The sequence below is a fragment of the Diceros bicornis genome, chromosome 9 (genome assembly GCF_020826845.1).
Source record: "Diceros bicornis minor isolate mBicDic1 chromosome 9, mDicBic1.mat.cur, whole genome shotgun sequence".
NCBI lineage: Eukaryota > Metazoa > Chordata > Mammalia > Perissodactyla > Rhinocerotidae > Diceros > Diceros bicornis.
The window spans coordinates 55,515,625-55,537,687 of NC_080748.1; the positions used below are offsets into that span (position 1 = coordinate 55,515,625).

The following is a 22,063-nucleotide window of genomic DNA, read 5'->3' on the forward strand; positions in this document are numbered from 1 at the left end:
GTCACGTAGTGAAGACACGAAAGCTGCCTCAATAATAATAATAAATAAAAAGGCTGTAGAGATTGTCATATTATAACTCGCTGGTAGAAACTGTGGTGCTTTGAGAACAAATTCCAGTGCAGTGGTGGGGCAGAACTTACAGAATCCTTGAGAAGCAGCACATTTGTCATGGTATTGAACTTGAGGAGAAAATATCAGGTAATCATTAAATTATTTAATAAGTGCCTAGAAGAGGCAGCCAAACCTTAAAAGATTATCTTTGGGTGAGATAGAAAAAATAAAGAGATGATTCTAGTGACTAATAATTATTATTTTTTTCTAAAGTAATCCTTATATGCATGGACCACTCCAAATATGAACATTGGATTATTTTTTTCAGACTTGTGCAGGGTTCATTTAGCCATTTTGTGAAAGAGTTGAGCGTTAGGCTCTTGTTTCTGCGTTTTGGAAAAACACCATTTATCTCTGTAGTGCTATTTTTGTGATATCACTAAAGCATCTAGGTAGTACAGCAGAAATTTAGATGGAATTTCTAAATATGAGCCCAACTTTCCAGTTTTAACCCTAAATCTGGTCATGTGAACCTTGGTTACCATGGGTGTTTTTGTTGTAGGAGTAAATCCATGAGTGATGTCAGCGCAGAGGATGTTCAGCAGTTGCGTCAGCTGCGTTACGAGGAGATGCAGAAAATAAAATCACAATTAAAAGAACAAGATCAGAAGTGGCAGGATGTGAGTATTCTTTACACTGGGAGATGGGACGACTGGGAGAGTGTATTTGATTCTTCTTTGCTTCTCTTAAGAGAAAGTCAGTATACTCGAGATGATTTTCCTTGCTATTAGCGAATTCAATTCTGTAGAAAATGAGATCAACTTCCTTTAAAAAGATTTGTAAAACTTTTTTTGGCGTATTACTGTTGCATATTTTAAAAGCTATTGTGAAAATATAATAGGATGTTTATCGTCTAATATTCCCAGTGAATTCTCAAAAAGGTAAAGCTACTTCCTTGTGGTATAGTTAACTTGTTTCCTTGTTTTGGTGGCTGAACTGGGGGAATACTGTTACTGAGGCTTGTGAAAGGAAAAGACTTTGCTTAAGGTGTGTGGGTAACAGAGGAGCAGAGTGGGAGAGTGTTGGCATTAGCAGGGAGAGGTGAAAAGCGCTCTTAGAGTTCATAGAAGAGATTTGGGAAGAAGTAAGAAATATAACTTGCAGTAATATTTTGGTTGAAAAAGTATTATCTAATATGAATCCAAATTAGACGTTTTCACAGAGCTGACTTATATCCAGATGTTTATATGGATATAGACTTAATCTTTAGCTTTGTCCCTGCAGGAAAAAAGCTTGACCTTTTTTTGAAAGGGGTAATTATTATAAACTACAGTAGTGTACAGAAATACAATAGATAAATTATACAGAGAAAACCAAAAGAAGTTTGAGGACAACTTTATGGTAAGAGTTAAGAGATAGCATGAATAAAAAGGCCAGAGATAATAAATTTTAATTTTCAAAGGGATTCAAGTCTATGAAATGAAGAAGAAACCCCTGCCTTGGCTACATTTCTAAATTCCAGTACCTCTTTTAGTTGAGAACTCAATTAAATTGTCAAGAAACAGTAATTCAATGTCACTTGGCCAAAATACCTGGTGACTGTTTCGGTATGAAAATAAGTATTGAGGGGTTATCCGTTAGGTTAGGTCAGATGAAAGTCATGCTGATTATCCTATAGGACTCAGTGCACACTGCTTTTGTTCTTCCTGGAAATAGTTCATATTGGTTTCAGGCTGTTCTTAAAGCAGCAGTGTCCCTGTCTACCCCCAAAGATATAGACCAAACTTTGTCTAGTCTGAGATCTTGGATGTGCTTCTGTTTGGACTAGAGAGCCGCTAGCAGTTCTTAGCATGGGATTTCTCTGTTTTGGAGACATAGAAAAGTTTGTACCATCCAAAATGCCTTAAACCCCAGGGTGTCAGAACCAGCTCAGTCAGGCTGCTGGGGCTAATTTGAAAGCTGAGTAATGTTGATCGTCCTGGGGTCACCTAGCTGGGTTAGACTTCTATTCCTGGGAATATGGGAAACACGTATCCGCTTGTTCCTGCATGGTCTCCCTCATTGCCCTGACCTTACAGTTTACCTGCTTTGAAATCACGTACTAAAGTCGGGCCTCCCCGGTAAATCCTTTCCAAACCATGCCCGCCCCGCCTGGGGTGGAATTAACCACTCTCTCCTTCAGGCCCCCACTCTCCCATCAATCCTGTCCCTCGTTATTGAACTTCAGTTTACATGTCTTCCCCTTCTACACTGAGAGTTCCCTGAGGGGAACCACCTCCTATTCATCTCTGTGTTCACAGTCCCCCACCTCCAAGCAGGGACCCAGGTCAGTGCTTGTTAAATGGAAGACCGAGTGTGCATCTACATTTAACCATTACAATCGTGTCTCTGTTCCAGTTTTACTAGTGAGACATGTCATTTCACAGAACAGTCCGATTATTGGAGTGAGATGAAAATTAGTTTGAACCAGTTCCTAATCTTTCTGACCTGGCACCCAGTTACAAGCATTTAGCATTCTTTGTGAAATGGGCAACGAGGCAGGAAAACAAAAATGGGGTCTGTCTTATTAGGTCAGGTTTTTTAGACACACGAGATAAAGGCTTGGTACAGAAACGCTGGCTATAAAAAGCAAAATTAGGGCACCTTGGCATCAAGTTGGAGTGAATAGTTTCAGCGATGTAATGGGATACTCTGGCGCACCCTCACTGCTAGAAGGGGTGTGTAGAAATTCAGGTATGCCTGTGCTGATGTGATTTCTTCTGTCAGGACCTTGCAAAATGGAAAGATCGTCGAAAAAGCTACACTTCAGATCTGCAGAAGAAAAAAGAAGAGAGGGAAGAAATTGAAAAGCAGGCCCTTGAGAAGTCTGAGAGAGGCTCTAAGACATTTAACGAAATGATGCAGGACAGGTAATAAGGCTGAATGCATCTCATGGTTGGAGATACCGGTGTTAGAAATAGATATTTTGTGTAAGTGTAGTGTGATATAAGTGTGCACCAATATTAAACTGTAATCAAGTATGCATGAAACTTTCAGCATTTTTCTCTGCAGTGAAAAAGGAAAGTATTTCTGTGATAGTGACTTGGATTAACGAAAGAAATGAATGCTTAATTTAGGTGTGCATTATTTCTTCATTTTACATTGTATATTCTTATGCAGAGTTGAGTGGTGTTGGCTATATTTGGTGCAGAAAATAAGCTTTTACTCCTTTGAATTTAGAAATGGAATGGTCAAATAAAACCAGTTCCCACTTTTAACTAAATTGTGTAAAATATAGCAAAGTTCTTTTTCATGGCTTAGTGGTGCAATTAAAATTATATTTTAAGGAAAGACTGTATAAACATAAATGTGAGGGTTTATTTTTTGCATTGCAACATAGCGGGATAAAGGTCCAATTTAAACTTTCCTGTAGAGCAGTTACTATGGGAAACCCTGGGATATGTACAGGTCAGGGAGAAGGCAAATATGCTTTAAGGCTAATGTCAAAAAGGAAATGTGCTGTCAGGTGAAATTAAACAAAGCTCTTTTGTGCCCCAGAAGCCAGTGGTAAACACAGTTTCACTTCAGTGCAACACAGTTAGCTTGAGAGGTACTCCTTATAAATGGTAGCAATGAGACTGTTTCATCAACTTCTCTATGAATATGAATGATGCCTTGAATCCGTAATAATTGTCTATGTAAATTCTATCAAGCTATATGAAATCATTTAGTAACTTGATCTTAATAGAAGTCTGAAGCTTTTGTGGTCTTTTATTTTTACTAAATTATAAATTGTAAATAGGAAGAAAGCTCACAAAGCTGTTGAGGAATCCACATCTTTGGAGGGATCACACTGGTTGTCAGACAATTAGTTCTATTTATAGTGTGCTAATATTGGAAGAGTTATAGACTTGTGGATAAAACTTTGTGAATAATCCTTCATTAAAATTTCCTTATTATAAAATCTCTTTACAATTAAAAAAATCCCTCTGAAGTATCTGAGAGTCTCTTTAAAAAAAAGTCAAGCTTTTAATATCATAGTGTGGCATAAAAAAATTGCATGTTTTTATCCTCCTATGCTGTTAATATTGTATTGATTATTGTGGGAAGCCAGTAGTCTTTTTATTCTCATGCCATCTTATATGTTAATTACCAAAATGACATCTCTCTCTCCACCTCTGTGTGTCAAATGCATAACTTTGTGGTTATGGTGTGCTTCTTTCTGCTAAGGGAGTCCCGAAACCAAATGTCTACGATTACATTGAGGAGGAGGATATATTCTGATGATGATATATTGAATGAAGAAAAACTTCCCTCTACATTGGCTATGTCAGAAATGAGTTACCAGAGTCAAAGAGAAGAAGAGAAGGGAACGACTTATCCTACAGAAATTCCTAAACAAGATTCTACAACTTCTGCAAAAAGAGAGGAGACCATAACAGCTGAAACTCAGCTTCCGTCTAAAAGCTCTTTGGAAGAACAAGGCCCAGCCTCTTTGTCTTCTCTGCGTTCACTGAGTACACAGATGGAGATGACTCGAGTTTCAGCTTCTCTCCCTAGAAGTTACCAGAGAGCTGATACAGCCAGGTTAACATCTGTGGTTGCACCGAGACCTTTTGGCTCGCAGTCAAGGGGAATCTCATCCCTCCCAAGATCCTACACGGTAAACATGCTCCCAGTTCACGTAGTCCTTTCTCAAGAGCAACATGTTGGTGAACTTGTGCAGAAGTTTGAGTTACATAAGCTTGCTGTGTAAAATGTACATAACTTATATATAAAACAATTTTATTTTAGCCAATTTGGGTTCAATAGACATTTAATGCTTAAAATATAGCAACGATCCAGAATTGATTAAACTTTAAATGCAATGAAAGGAGGGCTGATACATTTTAAAGAATGAATAAGCTACATTCTCCTAAGGCAGAGCATTTATTTTTTAGTCTTATTTTCTCAAATATAGTTTTTATAAAGTATTAGGTTGAACTACATGAAGTTGCCAGTAGTCAGTTCTTTTTGACCTACAAAGCAGCAATTTCATGTGGTTTAACCTAAATATTTTCAGGTGCTTATGTAGAAATTTCTGTTTTTCCTGATTTCCCACTTCATTAGAACTTGATATGTTTGAATGTAGTTATTAAAATGTATCTCATGGTTATACACACACACACACATACATACATACATACATACATACATACAACACACACACATATATCTATTAGGATTTTTAAGAATATAGAATATGGAATCATTTGCCCTGAGAATGAAGCAGCCCACATACCTGAAAGTGGGTGTATTAATTTTAATTATGTAAAAGGAAGCAATACTTCCTTAAGAAGACCAGTGTTCATATTCCTTTTACCTCTGCCAATGTAGAATCCTAAAATCTAAAAGAGAAAAAATTTGATTAAAAAAATATTTGAAGTGAGGGAAACTTCCCTAAGCTAGTCAGGAAACTCCTGACCATTATATTAAGTAAAATAAAGACATATTGGACAACATAAAATTAAGTTTATATGATAAACACTATTAAGATAGTCAAAAGACAATTTATAGACTTAGAAAAACACTAGTAAAATGTATTATAGATATAGGGTTAACATCCCTAAGATTTAAAATGCTCCTACAAATTGATAAGGAAAAGATAAACAGTAGATAAATGGAGGTAGAAGTGAATAGCCAGTTCAAGGGAGAGGACATTTAAATGGCTAACATAAAGCACATAGAGGCATGATCAACCTCATTAGAGCAAGAATGAGGTGTACAACTTTTCACAAAGATTTAAAACATTCAAAATGTCTAGGCAAGGATGCAGAGAAACAGTCTTATACGTTACTTTGGGAGTGCATTGCTACAATTTAAGAGAGATATATAATTTGCATTTATAATATATATATAAATATCTTTTGGCTCAGCAAGTCTACTTTTGGGAACCTGTGCTATAAAAATTTCCCATTATAAAGAGATGTGGGTATTGGTTGCAGTATTTTGGAAGTTACAGAAAACTATAAACAACATTGAATGCATAGCAAATGAATTAACGGTTGACATCTGTACTATGGAGTATTCAACAATTCAAAAGTTTAGAGTTCTATCTGTTGACCTGGAAGGATATAAAAGAGCAAAACAAGTTTCAGAAATCTGTTTATAATATGAACACTTTTGTAAAGACAACTACCCCGCCCACTACATATGTGCATATCTGTTGGTGTGAAGGACTGTGCTCCAGCCTTTTAGCAATAGTTGCTTTGCTGTGGGAGGTGTATGTTACTGTTACAAATTTAAAATGTAATGTTTTTTAAACAGAAATAAAGCTAACAGAATACCAAGTTTAAAATGATGTTTCCTATTTAGATGGATGATGCTTGGAAGTACAATGGAGATGTAGAAGGCGTTAGGAGAACTCAAATCAGTTTGGTCAGCACCTCTGCACAAAAACCCACCACAAGCCAGACTGCTTCCAGCTGGTCCAGCGAGAGAGAGACAGCAGTAGCGGGAGAAGCTGTGATGAGGTCGCCCTCTCCTATACCCTCCTTCTCATCTCTTTCCCAGGACCAGGCCGCCACTTCGAAAGCCACATTGTCTTCAACATGTGTCCCTGATTTAATGTCTGAGCCTGGAGAAGGGAGAAGCTCTCCAGAGACAGAGGTTTCAGGATCACAGGTGAGTTTGGGAAGGCTCCTTATCACTTGCTACTCTGAAACCTAACTATTTAAATTTGGAAACCATGTTTCAAAATCTCTAGGCATTATAGTCTGGGCTGATAATGTGGAAAATGAGATTGCATTTTATTTTCAACAGATCTTGGAGGAAGTAGGTCTCTTCTAACTCTGGATTTATGGATCCAGATAACCCTTGTGATATGGGTGCATTGAGATTTTTTGGACTGATCCCTTTGCGTTGTGGCTGCTTTTTCTCTCTACTCCCCAGTTGAGCAGCTGTTGCCTTGCACTACTGCTGCTCAACAGTCCCGGGTTCAGGTGCAGGAATCACTCGAGAGGTTTTAGATGCAGGTCTAATAGATAAATGGGTAATAAAAGCCCCTTCTCTGGGAAATTAACTGGCCACAAGGAGAAATTGGTTCACACCAGAGGTGCTGGCCTCTAGGGACATGGTGTTTCTTTTTCTATCATATTCTAGTGACTTTTAATACTAATTTTTACTTTAGAAAGTCTAGAATTTTATACCACTCCTTGTCTCTAAATGTTACAGCATGGCATACGAATGTCATAGTTACAGTACGACATTTGTGTTCCTTCACATTTGGAGTCCAAACGAAATAAACCATCAGATAAAGAATGACGGAGGCATTTGTAGTTTTTCCTACTTAAAATCCCGATAGATGACTTAAGACAATTATTAGGTAGTGAGTGTTCTTTTACTGTGTTTTACATGTAGGCTAAAAAGTTGTTGGTTGTCTAGTGGACAGAAAAGACCCTTGTTAAGCAATTTGATGGTTGTATGAATTCCTTAGCGTGGAGGAGCTTTTGCGGTTCTTTGACTTAGTCTAGCATTCTCTGGAGCCTTACTAGAATGTATTTGTTTTCCAAGGTACAACATAAAGTATATAACTTGGCCTAAGTTATATTAAGGAAATAACTTTATGTGAAATAATTTGATATAGCATATTTATTATTAGATTTTTATTAGTACAGGAAAGCTTTACAAGTTGAGGATTTTTTTTTTCTGATTATAGAGTACTATGTGCTTGAGAAAATTTGGAAGTGCAGGAAAGTATACATAATAAAAATCACTGGTAATCTCATCATTTAGAGATAATCTGTTAGTGTTCAGGTATCTTTCTTTCAGTTTTTCCCATGCATATTTACAAACATATTTAAACTATTTCTTCATTCCTCTAAAATCATTTGCTGTAAATTACTTTGTTACTCCATTTTTAAAAAATTGGAAATATGTACAGTCAGCTCTCTGTATCTTGGGGTTCTGCTTCTGCTGATTCAACTAACTGTGGATCGAAAGGCCTGCAATGGTTGCGTCTATACTGAACGCAACCTTTGCGTTGCGTCCTTGTCATTATTCCCTAAATGATACAGTATAACAACTATTTACATAGCATTTACATTGTATTAGGTATTATAAGTAATCTAGAGATAATTTAAAGTGTACAGGAGGATGTACATAGGTTATCTGCAAATACTACCCCATTTTATGTAAGGGACTTGAGCATCTGTGGATTTGGGTATCCGTGGTGGGGGGCATCCTGGAACCCAGTACCCTGCAGATACTGAGGGAAAGCTGTAATTAGCATCGTAAGTTTCGATGGATGAGAACAATAGCCTGTATTATACTTGGTGAACCTAAGATACCTATGGATGAATACTGAAAACAGAAGCAAGGGGTCTTTTGTTTTATGGACTTGTGTGTTTGGCTTCACTTTTTCAATAGCAAATCCAACAAAACGGCCTGAGGAATGTATGGTGAGCCAGGTGGTGGTAACTCCCTGGGGGTGGCAGCTGACTAGCTGCATCCACGGATTAAGAAAAAGAGGCTAAGGGAGGTGTGTGGGTGTGTTCCAGGTTATTGCAATTCAGAGGAAGCTGAATTAACATGGCATGGTTTCAGGTTTCATCATTAATGGATTTATGCTCCTTTGTAATCAAACTGAAAATGATGTTCTACTGAGCAAAATTTTGTTGTTAGTGCCGTTGAGTCAATTCCAACTCCTAGTGACCCTGAAGACAGCAGAGTAGAACTCTGCCAGGTCTTTTTTTGCACCATCCTCTTACCTTTCGGTGTGATATCAGGCAATGCTCTACTGCTGTTCATGGGTTTTCATGGCCAGTTTTTTCGGAAGTGGGTGGCCAGGTCCTTCTTCCTAGCGTGTCTTAGTCCGGAAGCTCTGCTGAAACCTGTCCACCATGGGTGACCCTGCTGATATTTGAAATACTGCTGGCATAGCTTTCAGCATCACAGCAGCTCACAGCCACTGCCACAGTATGACAACCGACAGATAGGTGGTGTGGTTTCTTGACGGGAAAATGTACCCAGGTTGCGGCAGTGAGCATGCTGAATCTTAACCACTGGACCACCAAGGCTGGCATCAAGCAGAATTAAGCTTTATTTAAAAAGCATAGAGATTGGAATTCTTGAACATATGTGTATATCATACGGCGACTTGCCTATCCCCGAGATGCTTGGTGTGTCCACTTCTGTGGTAGGAGGAAAGTAGCTTATGTAGCATCACTCTGCTCTCATCACTGAGAGCTTACTGACTGGGTGAAGGGCTGTGACTGTACAAAATGGCCGATGACCAGTCTGTCAAGGGCATATGCAACACTCCTCCAAACTCTTGTCCAAACTATAATTCTAGGAGTTCAGAGAATAACCAAAAATGGTGTGTGGCTGAACATCTACATGTCTTGGTAGCTTTGTGAGTGTTCTTCAGGTCTTCTTTCTCTTTCTTACTTCCCCCTTTAGCTGGTAATGTCCTTTAATTTCTTGCTCCAGAATCTCCCTTGATGTTCTTTTCTATCCCTGCCTCACTACCATGATTCAGGCCCTTTCCCCATCAATGCAAACACTTTGTAAAGAGTCACTCGTATTCATGCATGCCGCACAGGCTGGCATCAGATTAACTTGCATGATGCCGGGCTGGACTCAGTATTTTCTCTGCTCCAAAGACTCCAGTGGCCCTCTGTGGTCTGTTTGATGAAGTTCAAAGCACCTGGGAATACTGAGGTCCCTCATGACTGGCCCCAAACCCCCTTTGTAGTACTGTGACAGCTAACATTTGAGTGCTTCCCATGTGCCAGCTAAGCTTCAGGGCGTTGTCTTAGTTAATCCTCTCAGTGACCCTCTTTTCTCTGTTTTATAGTTGTGAAAATTGAGGCATGGAGTGGTCATGTTACTTGTCCAAGGCCATGCAGGCTATTGAGTGGTGGAATCAGGATTTGAACCTAGGCAGTCTGACTCAAGGTCGTCTACACCACACTATGTTGTGGGAAAGAGAGGGGAAGTGAGTGTTCTAGCCATGTGAGACTGCTTGCCTTTTCTTGAACACATTGTATACTTTCAGGAACACATCACATATATTTGTTCTTATTGTTGCCTCATTTGAAAATGTTCATTTCACCTGTCTCTGTCTTTTGAAGTCATCCTGTTCCTTCAAAACCCAGGAGAGTCACTTCTTTCGTAAATCAAGATATCTCCTCCCCATAGTTGGAACTGAACTTTTCACCTTTTGCCAGTTTCCCTTGATGAATTCTTCCTTGTTCCATATGTTCATAGTTTCTCTTTCACTGGTATTCTTTATACCCTCCACAGTCTTTATGCATAGTTGGCACTTAAGTATTTACTGAGTTGAATTGCGTTCAAGGCCTTGATTACTAGACTGAAGTATGAACTTGATCCAGCAGGTAATTTAGGTCCTTATAGGTTCTTTAATTTGGGAATTTTAAGATTAAGAGGTGTTTTAGGAATGTAAGCACTGTGATGCTACATAGAATTATGTTAAGGAAATGAAGTCTGGGGGCAAAGACTGGTTAGGAGCCTATCACAGAATTGTGGTAATAAGTTGGTTCATACCATGAAGCAGGAAAGACATAATGAAGGAAAGAGCTTAATGTAACTTGGTTTAAAATCTGCCCAAAGGAATTTCTTTCGCATCTCCATTGCTGAGCTGGGGGTTTTATTCCTCTCTATTCCCTCTTCCTCCCTACTTTTCTTGTGGTATTGCTTCTTTATGTGCCTCCCTTGCCAATGCAGGCTGCCAGGGGTGACTCCTAGCAAGGAGAGAGACTATGACTCGCAGAGTCCTTCATTCTCCTCCAACTGCCTCTCAGATGTAGCTTTCAGATTTTTCCGCAAATTGATGTTGCCTACAGGTTTTTGTTCCCTTTTGTCCTGTTATAGCCCTCTGCTCTCAAACCCCATCCAAACTCACATTTTGGAACCTTTGCCCCAGATTTTTTAAATCAGTGCCCAGAGTAGGATTATACATATGGAAGGAAGAAAGCTTTTTAAATGTCCGTTTCCAGGTTCCCAAGCCTATGAAAAGTGCCTGTTTTAATAGCACCCAGGGCTTACCTTATCACAACTTCATATCATGCATTTTACTTCACTAGACCCTACTCTCTGAGGGTAAGAAGCAAGCCTGTCTTGCTCACTGCCTGCACAGTGTCTGGATCTGTAAGTATTTGTTGAATGCTGACTGGGTTCTATTGGCTTAAGAGCTAAGTATGTGAGAGTTAAACAGCATTTTCTTTAGTTGATCTGGAAACTGCTTAACTAGCATATATGTCATGTATAACATTGTTTCCATGAGAAAAAGAAGGTAATTACTTGGCATCAACCATGTGCCTGGGCACCTTTTAAATGCTTCATTTAATCCTCTAAATAGCCTTACTAAGTTGGTGGTATTATCCCGACTTCTACTAATGAGATACTTGAGATTTGAAAGTTATGTAACTTGCCCCAGGCTGGTTAAATTGGTCCACAATTGCTATTTCTCTGACCCTAATTTTTTTTGAAATATGACTTGCTCAAATTTGAGAACTGCCTTATGTATAGATAAAACACCAAATGTTGACTTATTTTAATTTTGCTATGTCTTTAGAATTTTAGTGTCAATAGGGACTGAAATATCTTCTGATCCATAAAGATAATCATTCTTAAAATTGTTTTGAGGAAAAGTATATATTTATTGAAACTTTTCAGAACTGAATCTGTTTCTGAAATGTAGTTTGAAATCTACCCAGTAGGCAGTAAGGAGCTACCAGCAATTTTAAAATGGAGTGTGATATAATAATCAGCATGTTTTGTAACTAAATTTCTGGCAGCTGTGTGGAAGACAGAGGTAAAGAAGGGCTAGAGGCAGGCAAGCCTGTTAGGAGGTGACCACAGTAGTTTAGAGGGGAGACCATGACCCAAACTAAGATAACCTGAAGAAGGATGGAAGGACAGGGTGATTCAAGATGGATTTATGGATTGTGAACTTGATAGCACTTCATTAAGTACATGTGTGTGGTAGAGAGTGAAGACCATTGTGTGGAGCTAGGTAGGGAGTAGTTAGGAAAAGGAAAGGAGGAAGAGTCCCTGAAAGAACCTGGTATTTCTAACTTGGGCATCTGGTTAGATAGTGATGTAATTGACCAATATGTGAAAAACAAGAGGTGGAAGAATAGTCTGGGGAGGAAGATAATGAATTTGATTTTGGATATGTTGGACTTAGACAGTAGTTGAAGACATAGCAGTGACGAAAGTTACTCAAGAAAGCTTCTAGTCAAAAAGATGGGAGATTGACTAGGGAAAAACAACAACAACAAAGTGAAAATAGAAAAAGAGGAACACACTAATGACACTGAGAAGTTGCCAGAGAGTTGGAGGAAAAAGGCAGGAGAAGGTGGAATAATGGGTGACTTAGAAGATGGTTTCTGAACGCAAGAATAGTTGGTAGTGCAAGGTAGGATGAGGACTGAAAAATGGGTTTGGTAGGTAAGAGATAAGCTTGGAATGGGTTGACTAAAGTGGTAGGGCTGGAAACACCTCCTGCCTCTTTGAAATAGAGAAGTGGAGAAAGTAGGTATAGACACGTCTTTGGTGAAGGAGAGTAGCTCCAGTGCTAGAACAGCACTATGATTTGAGGGCTACTCAGTTATGTTCTCATCCCACTAAGACCCTGAAGAAAAGACACTAAAGAACCGTGTGTACAGAAATCAACGATTATGTATTTCCTGTTATTTATGACTTTAGAGTGTGAATATTTTAGTGTTTTATTTAATTTTATCAACGTAAGTAGCTTTCCCTTAGGTCAACATATTTATTTAATTGAAAAAGTTTAGGGGGAATAGCTTTCTGAGTTGTTAGTACGTAAGATTGACCCCGTTTTTCATTAATTTCCACCTGTGGTGATAGGAGAATCTTATCATCAGATATCCCCAAAATAAATCTAATCTTTGCTACTCCAGATCATCATGTTTTTGTTTAAAAAGTTCGGGCTTTCATTGTGTACTTCTATTTAATATCTAATTAGAGGGAAATTATGTTTAAATACTGATATTTTGGTAGATAACTAATACTTTATATTTTCCAGACAACTCAAACCACTTGGGATAGTTCTTTATCAGTTATCAAGAATCTAGATTGCCCCCAATAATTTATATTCCTGGTTCCATCCAGTTCAAAAAGTAGTGCTTCCGTTATCATCTTCCGAAGCATGAATCCTTTGTAGGATACTCATGCGGCATCTATTTTGCAGAGATAAAGAAGGAAGTAGAAATCCTAACTGAAATCATTGTTGAATAGTTTATACTTGATTATAGTTGTAGATATGTTCCCCTGCAAGGAGTCTCAGGGGTAACCTAATGCAAGAACCCAGAGATTCCACAGAGAGGCCTGAGGGACTGCCATCACGGTGAGTCTCTGGGGCCCTTACCTTGAAACTACAGCCACTCACTTTAATCCTTTCTATATATTGGTTTGGGAGGAAGGTGGTCTGCATAAGATTTTCATTTGAAAAATAGGGTTTTGAAAAACAAAAAGCTTGAAAATCAATGTCGTCGTTAAAAGGGTCTGCCAGACTCAGTGGCATGCCTGAGATTACCTTGTTATTGACAGAAATGGACCTGTAATTGGTCATGTGGCTCTCTCCTCCTCTGCCTGTGTACGGCCCCAAGGACCCACACATCTACAGTCTGCCAGGCTATAACCTTGGTGAGACTGTCCTCTGTCAACTATTTCAGAGAAGTGTTTATCTGCCCTTTTGTTTAATGTGTTCAAGTAGAGATTTCTTTATTTCCAAGGTAAGAGCAGCCCTTTGTGGGGCAATTCTTCTGGTCTAATAAAATTGAGATTCTTCCATCTATGGCTTAAGCTCATTCTGTTTTATCCTGTGTTTGGTAGAAAAGGATAATATTCACTTACTGTCTCCCACAAAGTATTCTTTATGTAGTTTGGGACTACTTATTAAAACTCCATCCTGTCTTTTATTCTTTAAGATAAAAAACCTCAATTAGCATCTTGAATATCTAACCCATCATTTGTCTCTCTGCCTTTATGTAACAATAGATTCTGAACTTTAATTGGCTTTAAGTTGGGTTTTTTTTTTTTTTTGGTAAGAGTGGTGAAGATGACCACTTATTTTCATTGAGTCATCTCTAATTTAAGTGCATGGTGGTTTTGGTTAAGAAGTGGAACTAACTGGTAATTTTTTCTATTCATAGCAGTTTTATTCTGGAGGTTGGTGTTCATCAGGCTGATTATTAATGAGTGTTCTCACTGTCTATATCTGGGTTCCCATATTTCAGCTGCTTTACAAGCTTTATGATGAACACTTTTCTATATTATTAGCTGTAAATATATTTTTTTCTTACTTAAGAAAATCCCATACCCACTGTTGAACAGTTGATTACTTCTAGAAAGCAAGGACAATGCCTAATTCACCTTTGCAAGGACATTGCCTAATTTGTCTTTATTTCCTAAAGTGCTAAGCACTATGTCTTATACACAATAGATGCACAATAAACGTAGAACAAATGAATAAGTGATTACTGTTATGGCCCTTAACTTCTGTGTCCATGTATCATAGTAAGTTCTCAATCCTTTATTTATTCAGCACCTTCCTTCTAATTCTTATGTATTATCACAGTTTTTCTCAGAATATTGTCACTTGGATTTAAAACTTGTTTTAGAGGTGGAAAAGCTTAGGCATAAAGCTTTATGAATTGCCCAGTTGGCCCTAGGTTTGAGTGTAACTGCCAAATTAAAATGGAGAAGTTGTAGGTCATTTTCTGGAAAATAAAATGGCTTTAGGAAGAATTTTATTTTTAAAGCAGTTAAGTCTACGTTCTTTATGATTATGAATCAAAGAGTCTGAGGAACTCATTATGTTAAAATTCATATATGCTGCATTCCCAAAACAAAACACATAAATTGTGAAAGATAATTAAATTTTTCACAGACAATAGTATACTGTAAAACTTAAAATGGTTGTTTTGGAAAATGGCTTAAGAAAGTCTGTGAAATTTTGAATTTGTTGCTGTGTAGTGTAGTGATGGAGATGGAAGGAGAGTTCTGTCTGTTATCCAAGAGGCTGTTGGTTTTGGGTTTATGGGCTGATGTTTCTTCAAGGAAGTTATGACCTGTAGTTCAGGGTGTCTCAGTAGAGGCCCTTTTGGCATCTTACGGGGACTTCCTCAGGGATGACATAGTTGTGCGTTTTGCATCTGGTGTAGCAGCTCTGCCTTTACCCGTAAATTTTCCTTTGGCAGTGGGGCAAGCAAAAATGCCTTGCCCAAACTTCAGGTGCCCATTAGAGGATGGTACCAGTCCTAGATGAGCACTACTGGTAGCTGAGTTATGTGTCTGTGAATCCCTTGAAATTATTCAGCTAAATATGTTAAATGTTGGAGAGGTAGTTTTTAAAATAAATATGGTAGCATTTTTTAAAATGATATTTAAATTACTCAATTTCATTCCTGAGTAATAACAGATGGTCTGTAAATGAGACCCAGTTGTATGGTGAGCAAAAACCTAATCTTTATCAATGGCCAACTAATTTATAGTATTAATGTGAAGAAAAACACTTACTGATATGAAGGTTTCCCTTATTTTAGCAGAAAAATTAACGTGGTGATATTTACATAAATGAAAGTTCTAGCAAACCCAAGGAAAAAAGAATGAAGCTTCTGGTTTATAATGAAGTCATTCAGTGTACGTTGTCTGCAGCCTGTCTTCTTTTGTGGATAGACTTTCCTCCTTGTGGGTGCCAGGGACACATGATACCACCGTTTCATGTTTGTTTTCAGGATCAGTTCAGCGATATGAGAATCAGCATAAACCAGACGCCTGGGAATGGCCTTGACTTTGGGTTTACAGTAAAATGGGATGTTTCCGGGATCTTCGTAGCATCAGTTGAAGCAGGTAAATCATAGAATTTAGCTCTACTGAAATTTTTTCCCCCTTGTTATTCTCTGCTGTTCAAAAACTCCCACAGAAATTAGTTTATTTGATTTAGGAGGAGAAAACACAAGTGAAAAATGTGGCAGTAAAGTGAGATGATGCATCCTCTTCCCTGAGACCAGGAGTTGGGGTTACAAATTATATACTGTTTGTTCTCCTTGCCTAATTCATTTTACTTTTGCAGAGTCTTAATTTTGTGACTTTTATAGAATTCATTTGTCAAAATTTTAGGCTTAATATCTGGAAATGCTAGCAAACAATACTTTAATTGAAGATTCAGAAGGAACTTTCCCTGATCAGCTGTGTTTGTGGTAGATATATACATGCTGTATAATAAATCGATGTTTTCTGAGCATCCTAATATATCTATTGCTCATGGACTCCTCAGGATGCTTTGGGACTTTTACAAAAGGATTGCCCCCCCTCACTCCCCCCCCCCCCCGCCCAGGGTTATACCAAGTCAAGCCTAGAAACTCATAGCAAAATATTACCACAAGCCATAAAATTAAAATGAAATCTATTGTATTTAAGAGGAGTTCCTCATTTACGTATTTTAGCTATATAAAATTGCATGCTGACTCTGGTTATTCCTTTAAAATTTCAAGACTGCTTTAATTAGATAATGGTAAGTAGTAATTTTAAGCAGCCCTGTTTTCTTCCCTATTCCAGAGTGCAGTTTTATTTGGAAGCTCAATTAAAGTGCAGTGTATTTCACATTTTTAATTTAAGGATAATTTAAAATTTTCTTATGTTAACAAAGAAATTTTATTGAACAGATGAGCTTATTTCTCCTTTAAATGTTAATGAAGATACATCCTATAGAGTAAAAATGCCTTTGGTTGCTTTTATGTTGTAGCTACTCAAATATTCGATAACTTGAAGAAATTTTGTGACTCTTCTCCACCTGAAAAAATATGAGAAATGGTTAATTGAGATTAAGAAGTCATTTTTTCCTTAATTTAAATAAGCCATGACTAGTCAAATGTGTTTCTTTTTTATTGGTGGTTTTATTTATTTTGCTTTATTTAGGTAGCGCTGCAGAATTTTGTCAGCTACAGGTAGATGATGAAATTATTGCTATTAACAACACCAAGTTTTCATATAAGGACACAAAAGAGTGGGAGGAAACCATGGCTAATGCTCAAGAAACTGGAAACCTAGTAATGGATATCAGGCGTTATGGAAAGTCTGGTGAGTTGGTTTTACCACTGTGTTTGGCTTTCTAAATTGGGAACTGGTCTTTGGCAAGTGGTTATAACAGCTTGCTTTAATAACTTTTTTTCTTTGCGTTTTACTTTTTGGCTTAAAGATGTTTTGTGGTTATGTTGAGACAACTCTTGAATGATACCTCCTTGAATATTCTGTCTGAAAACTTTTCACTAGTAAATTTACTGAATTCTGTGTTCTTTATTGACTGATTTATATGCTGGACTGACTTTGAATGCAAATATCAACTCAAGGCTATTGTGATTGTATGTGCATTTGAGAGTCATATAATAATGTTGAGTATTAGAATTACACTATGATTTAACTTTCTCTACAGCATTGTAACTGTAACTGTAAGAGAAAACATGGTAGGTCGTATTCTTGTTATTCATTCTCAAGGAACTGTCATACATTCCGTTACTGTGTTTCTTAGTTGTGGAGGTTTGATGGGGGAGGGCATTAAGCCTCCCCAAACCTACCAACTTATGATATCGAACAATAATATCCAGTCCTGGTTTACAGAAAGATTCAGCAAATTTGCTAGTCTTTTCATTATTAACATGATCTAACCCTTGTGTTTTTGGAAGGCAATCTGTTGGTAAAGGCCCTAAACTCTTCACTTCTTTCACACACTGATTTGTCTGTCTGTCTTGTATATGTTTTGTGTATTTTGTATATGTGCATTCAGTAACTTTGTTCTTTCCACTTCAACATTTATGTGTACTCATTTCTTGATCTTCGTGTGCCAATCAGACTGGGGCAAAGACCAACCTTCCCTGCCATTTAAACGGCATAAAACCCTCAATCTCACCAGTATGGCTACCAAAATTATAGGTTCACCTGAAACAAAGTGGATTGATGCAACTTCTGGAATTTACAACTCAGACAAATCTTCAAATCTATCAGTAATGACTGATTTCTCAGAAAGCCTTCGGAATTCTGTAAGTATTTTGAGAAGTGGGAGTACTTGTATAGAGCAAAGCAGCCGTAGGAATTGTGTGTGGGGAAAAGAATTTTTGTCTGAACAATTTTGATACTACTTTAAAAACAAATAATTGGAAAGTAATTTATAGTAATGAGAATAAAATGTATGTTCGAAAATAATAAGGCATTACCCATTAATAATTAGAGTAATAGTTATATAAGGGTAAAATCAAAAGATCCCATAGTGTTGTTTTGCAGGTATTTCTTATCAGTCTTTCATCATATACCCATCTTGCAGATCTTTGTGAATGTGAAATAGTAATTATGTAGAATTATACACTCTAACTTTTCTGTTTTCTTTAGTCTTTACTGGTAAAATAAGTATAGTAATTGTGTTCAATTTAAAACCTCATAAAGTGTTTTTAGTTCTTGTGTGGGTGAATTTAATGCGTAAACTTACGTATGTGGTTAAGAGATACTCAGTTACATTAATCGATTAAAAATAATTATAATGTAGAAATTTTTCTGAGTATCAAAGCAATAATACAATTTAAATTTTCGAATGTTTATATGGAGTCCTAGATATAATTGTTGTTATCCTGAGATACTTCTTTTTATCTAAGAAAGGAGATCCTACTACATTGTGTAAGAAAAAGTTTAAATGTTAGAGAATCCTATATGAATATATTGCTTACTCATAAAAATAAGCCCAATGGACTAATGATTTGGCTTATCATGTTTCTTAGAAAATTACTGACCGATTGAACTTAAAGCCATTCATGCTCGCATCTGGTCATTAATCCTTCCACAAATAGTAAAGAATAATGAAAAAACTAAGTCTCTATTTTATATGAGAGGCTGTAGGGAATACATTAATATTGAGAAAAATTCGTCTTGTTAAAAGATATTTTCTCTACTGGGAAATGCATTATTTAAGCCCAAAGTCCAATTGGAGGGAAGGTTGTTAACTGGCATTTTTCTTTTCCGGAATACTGAATCCAAGGAAATCAATGGAATTCATGACGAAAGCAATACTTTTGAATCAAAAGGTAAACATCACCATTATAACTTAATTTGTTATATAGGAAAAGTCATAGCATTCAAGTTCTGCTATTATAACATTAATATCTGGGAGTGAAAGAGAAACCAATCCACTGCAAGTTGAAACTAAAACGTTAGCACACAGATCCAATTGCAGCCAGGTGGCAGGGCGCTCAGTTCGAGTGTTGAAGAGTCCAGGAACTGCAAACAAAACTTTGGCAGCATGTCCAGGAGCTTTGAGTGCCTGTGTGTCTAAGCCAAATAAGACAGACTGGTTTTCCCAAGGCCGTCAACCTTCTTGCTATGGTATGCTGGCAAAGGGAGTCTTAGGTAACTTGGTTCATCGTTTTGTATTTTTCTTTCCCCTTTATTGTCGTGAAAGGGACAAGCTTGGAGGCGGTTAGTATTAATAGGGAAGTGCCAATGGCACTAATAATTGTTAGCAAAAGTACCCATATGTAATGAAAAAGCAGGCATATGTATCTAGGGAAATTTTGTATTATGGAGTTACCACTCTTTTCCTTCTGTCTGTCCATAAATAATTCAGCTACCACATGCTGTGTGCTATTCCTTAGGCATACGAAATCAATAAGATCTGGTCCACATCAGCAGGGAAAGAGACCCAAAGAAGGTGAAACTTCTTTTATCACGAGACTAGACTGCCAGGAACGGGGCTGGATTTGCACAGTGGTTTGGTGGCTTGAAATCTGCGTTTGTCAGTTTTTAATACATTATGTCAAAGCCAAACCAAGTTTGTAAATTTTTATTCCTTTATTGATATCTTTGTATTTAATTTCAGATAGTTAGAAGTAACTATATTTTAATTTTTATATTACATTCTTTATCAAAGGAGCTTTTTAAGCCAACATGACTTATTTTTCTTTGTGATGTTCAATCTAATACGTTGGGGTCCTGTTTTGCCAGTGGCTCAGGCAAAGCAAACTGATAAGACACTGAACTTGTTAGTGACTGTGGGACTATATGCAGCCCCGGTTGTTTGAGGGTTGTGTTTAGATATGTAAGCATGGACTAGTATCAAGTAATAATTGCGTTTACATTTTATGAATAAACCGAAGTATAATCATCATCTTGCGACAGATCTGTAGGATAAGTCAGTGTTTTGTTTTTCTTTTTTATCTGACTGAACTCTATTTACTTTAAGTTAGTGGCTATAAGATCTTGAAAACTAGGGCAAAATATTTTACTTAGAAGAATGTTTTAATATTGGCATTTGTTTTTATTTCATCTTTCTCTGGGTATTTATTTTCTTGTCCTCCTCCCCATTATTTTTCAGCTCCTTTTTTACTCATCAGTACTATCTAAACTCTTAGTACAAACAATTCTCCTTGTATTAGGAGAGATTTTGGATTGATTAACTTAAGCACAAAATTTTAATTTCCATTTCCCTAAAGCTGTGTGATCCAGCATGAAAGGTGGTACTTTGGCTTCTGTGAAACTATGATGCTATCTGCTAAAATTTATTAATCAAAATATTAGTTCCTTTTACTAATTTGAATGTAGTATAGACTACTAGAAATTCATGTGTCCTTGTGCATTGAAATAATCTATATCTTCTATGGCTATCAGTTTTGTCATTTTAAAAATAATATTGCTACAAATTGGAACGGTCTATCAAGTATCATTTCATTTTCCAGTGGTGAGAGATTAAAATGAATGACATGGTATTGATGTATTTTTTTGTTTGTTTGTTTGTATTTTTCAACTAGCATCTGAACCTATTTCTTTGAAAAACTTAAAAAGGCGATCACAATTTTTTGAACAAGGTAAACCAGCAAGCTAACAATTCATGTATTTTTCATGGAATTGTTCTGACTTTCCACTCTTTCCTGATAGTCTGTGGTGCTGGGCCCTGAGCCTCTTCACTTTGGCCATCACTGTGACCAAGCGACATAACCCATTTCCATTCTTTCCCCAGGGTCATCAAGCTTTTCTTACAGTTCATGGGTCTACCTCTGTGGTAATGGGTCTTTGCGTGTCCTTTGTATACTTCTGAAGTTTTTTTTTTTAGTAAAAAAAAAAATTGAGATGCCATTAAAACACACACTTCTTTCCACTGGGTGACAGTAAGAAATGAGGAATTTCACTGAAGCCTTAATGCTTCCTATAAATTGCATACTATTAGATTACACCAACATATAATTGGCTAACTTTTTAAAAACTCTAATTTTTGGTTATGGAAAATGCTCTTAATAAAGAGCAGAGTTGTTGATTGCTCTTGGGATGGTGGCTTTGGAGTGTTAATAGGACTGCTCTGATGACGTTGAAGTAAAGTAAAAGTCGATAAATTTTTGTTGCCTCTGCGAGCAAGCGCATTTTGTGATTCTCGGTGTTGGTGTAGTTGGGCAGTGCTGCCCTGCGATGTGCTGTGCATGTGGCGCCTCCTCCTCTTTTGCGTTTGTCTAACCTCTGTCTCATGAATGCGGTTCGAGCTGTGTTTTGCTATCAAGAACTTAAAAGTAATATCCAACATTTGAGATGCAATGGCACAGTCAGAGGGGAATGTGCTGTTGGTGTCTAAAATGTTGTTGTTTCTTACTTTTAAGATTATCAAACTTGCCTTGTAACATGATATTTACTGGACTTGTATATTTTGTGTTCATCTCCTAGTAGTCTTCCTTGGGTGAATTAAGGTCTCTTTTGACCATACATAGAATTAGCTTACTAACTCTGCATGTGCAAGGTCTCTTGGTGTCAGTATCCTTAGTGTTTTTGATATTTTTTTGTTAAACTCCTGTTTTTTGATGGTAATTTAATTGATACAGTATGATACTCCTAGCTCAAATTGGCTAAAATAAAGCAATTCCTTTTCTTTCTCTATTCTAATTTTTACTCACTTTTCTTCAACAGGCTATTTTAGGGAAGAATATTTTCCTAAGTCTCAAAGCAGTTTTCTTAAATATAATTGTGTGAGTGAGTAATTTGA

The 22,063-nt window shown here is 37.1% G+C and overlaps 1 protein-coding gene across 1 annotated transcript in view; it reads left to right on the forward strand.

Annotated features, from left to right (window-relative positions):
• Nucleotides 1-22,063, forward strand: part of LMO7 (LIM domain 7) — a 191,601-nt gene that overhangs the window by 152,510 nt on the left and 17,028 nt on the right. Inside the window, exons 12-20 of the mRNA XM_058548316.1 lie at nucleotides 614-731; nucleotides 2,818-2,960; nucleotides 4,261-4,693; nucleotides 6,385-6,693; nucleotides 15,795-15,909; nucleotides 16,978-17,139; nucleotides 17,989-18,094; nucleotides 19,066-19,127; nucleotides 20,847-20,903. Coding sequence (XP_058404299.1) covers nucleotides 614-731; nucleotides 2,818-2,960; nucleotides 4,261-4,693; nucleotides 6,385-6,693; nucleotides 15,795-15,909; nucleotides 16,978-17,139; nucleotides 17,989-18,094; nucleotides 19,066-19,127; nucleotides 20,847-20,903 — 1,505 coding nt within the window. The remainder of the gene's footprint in view (nucleotides 1-613; nucleotides 732-2,817; nucleotides 2,961-4,260; nucleotides 4,694-6,384; nucleotides 6,694-15,794; nucleotides 15,910-16,977; nucleotides 17,140-17,988; nucleotides 18,095-19,065; nucleotides 19,128-20,846; nucleotides 20,904-22,063) is intronic.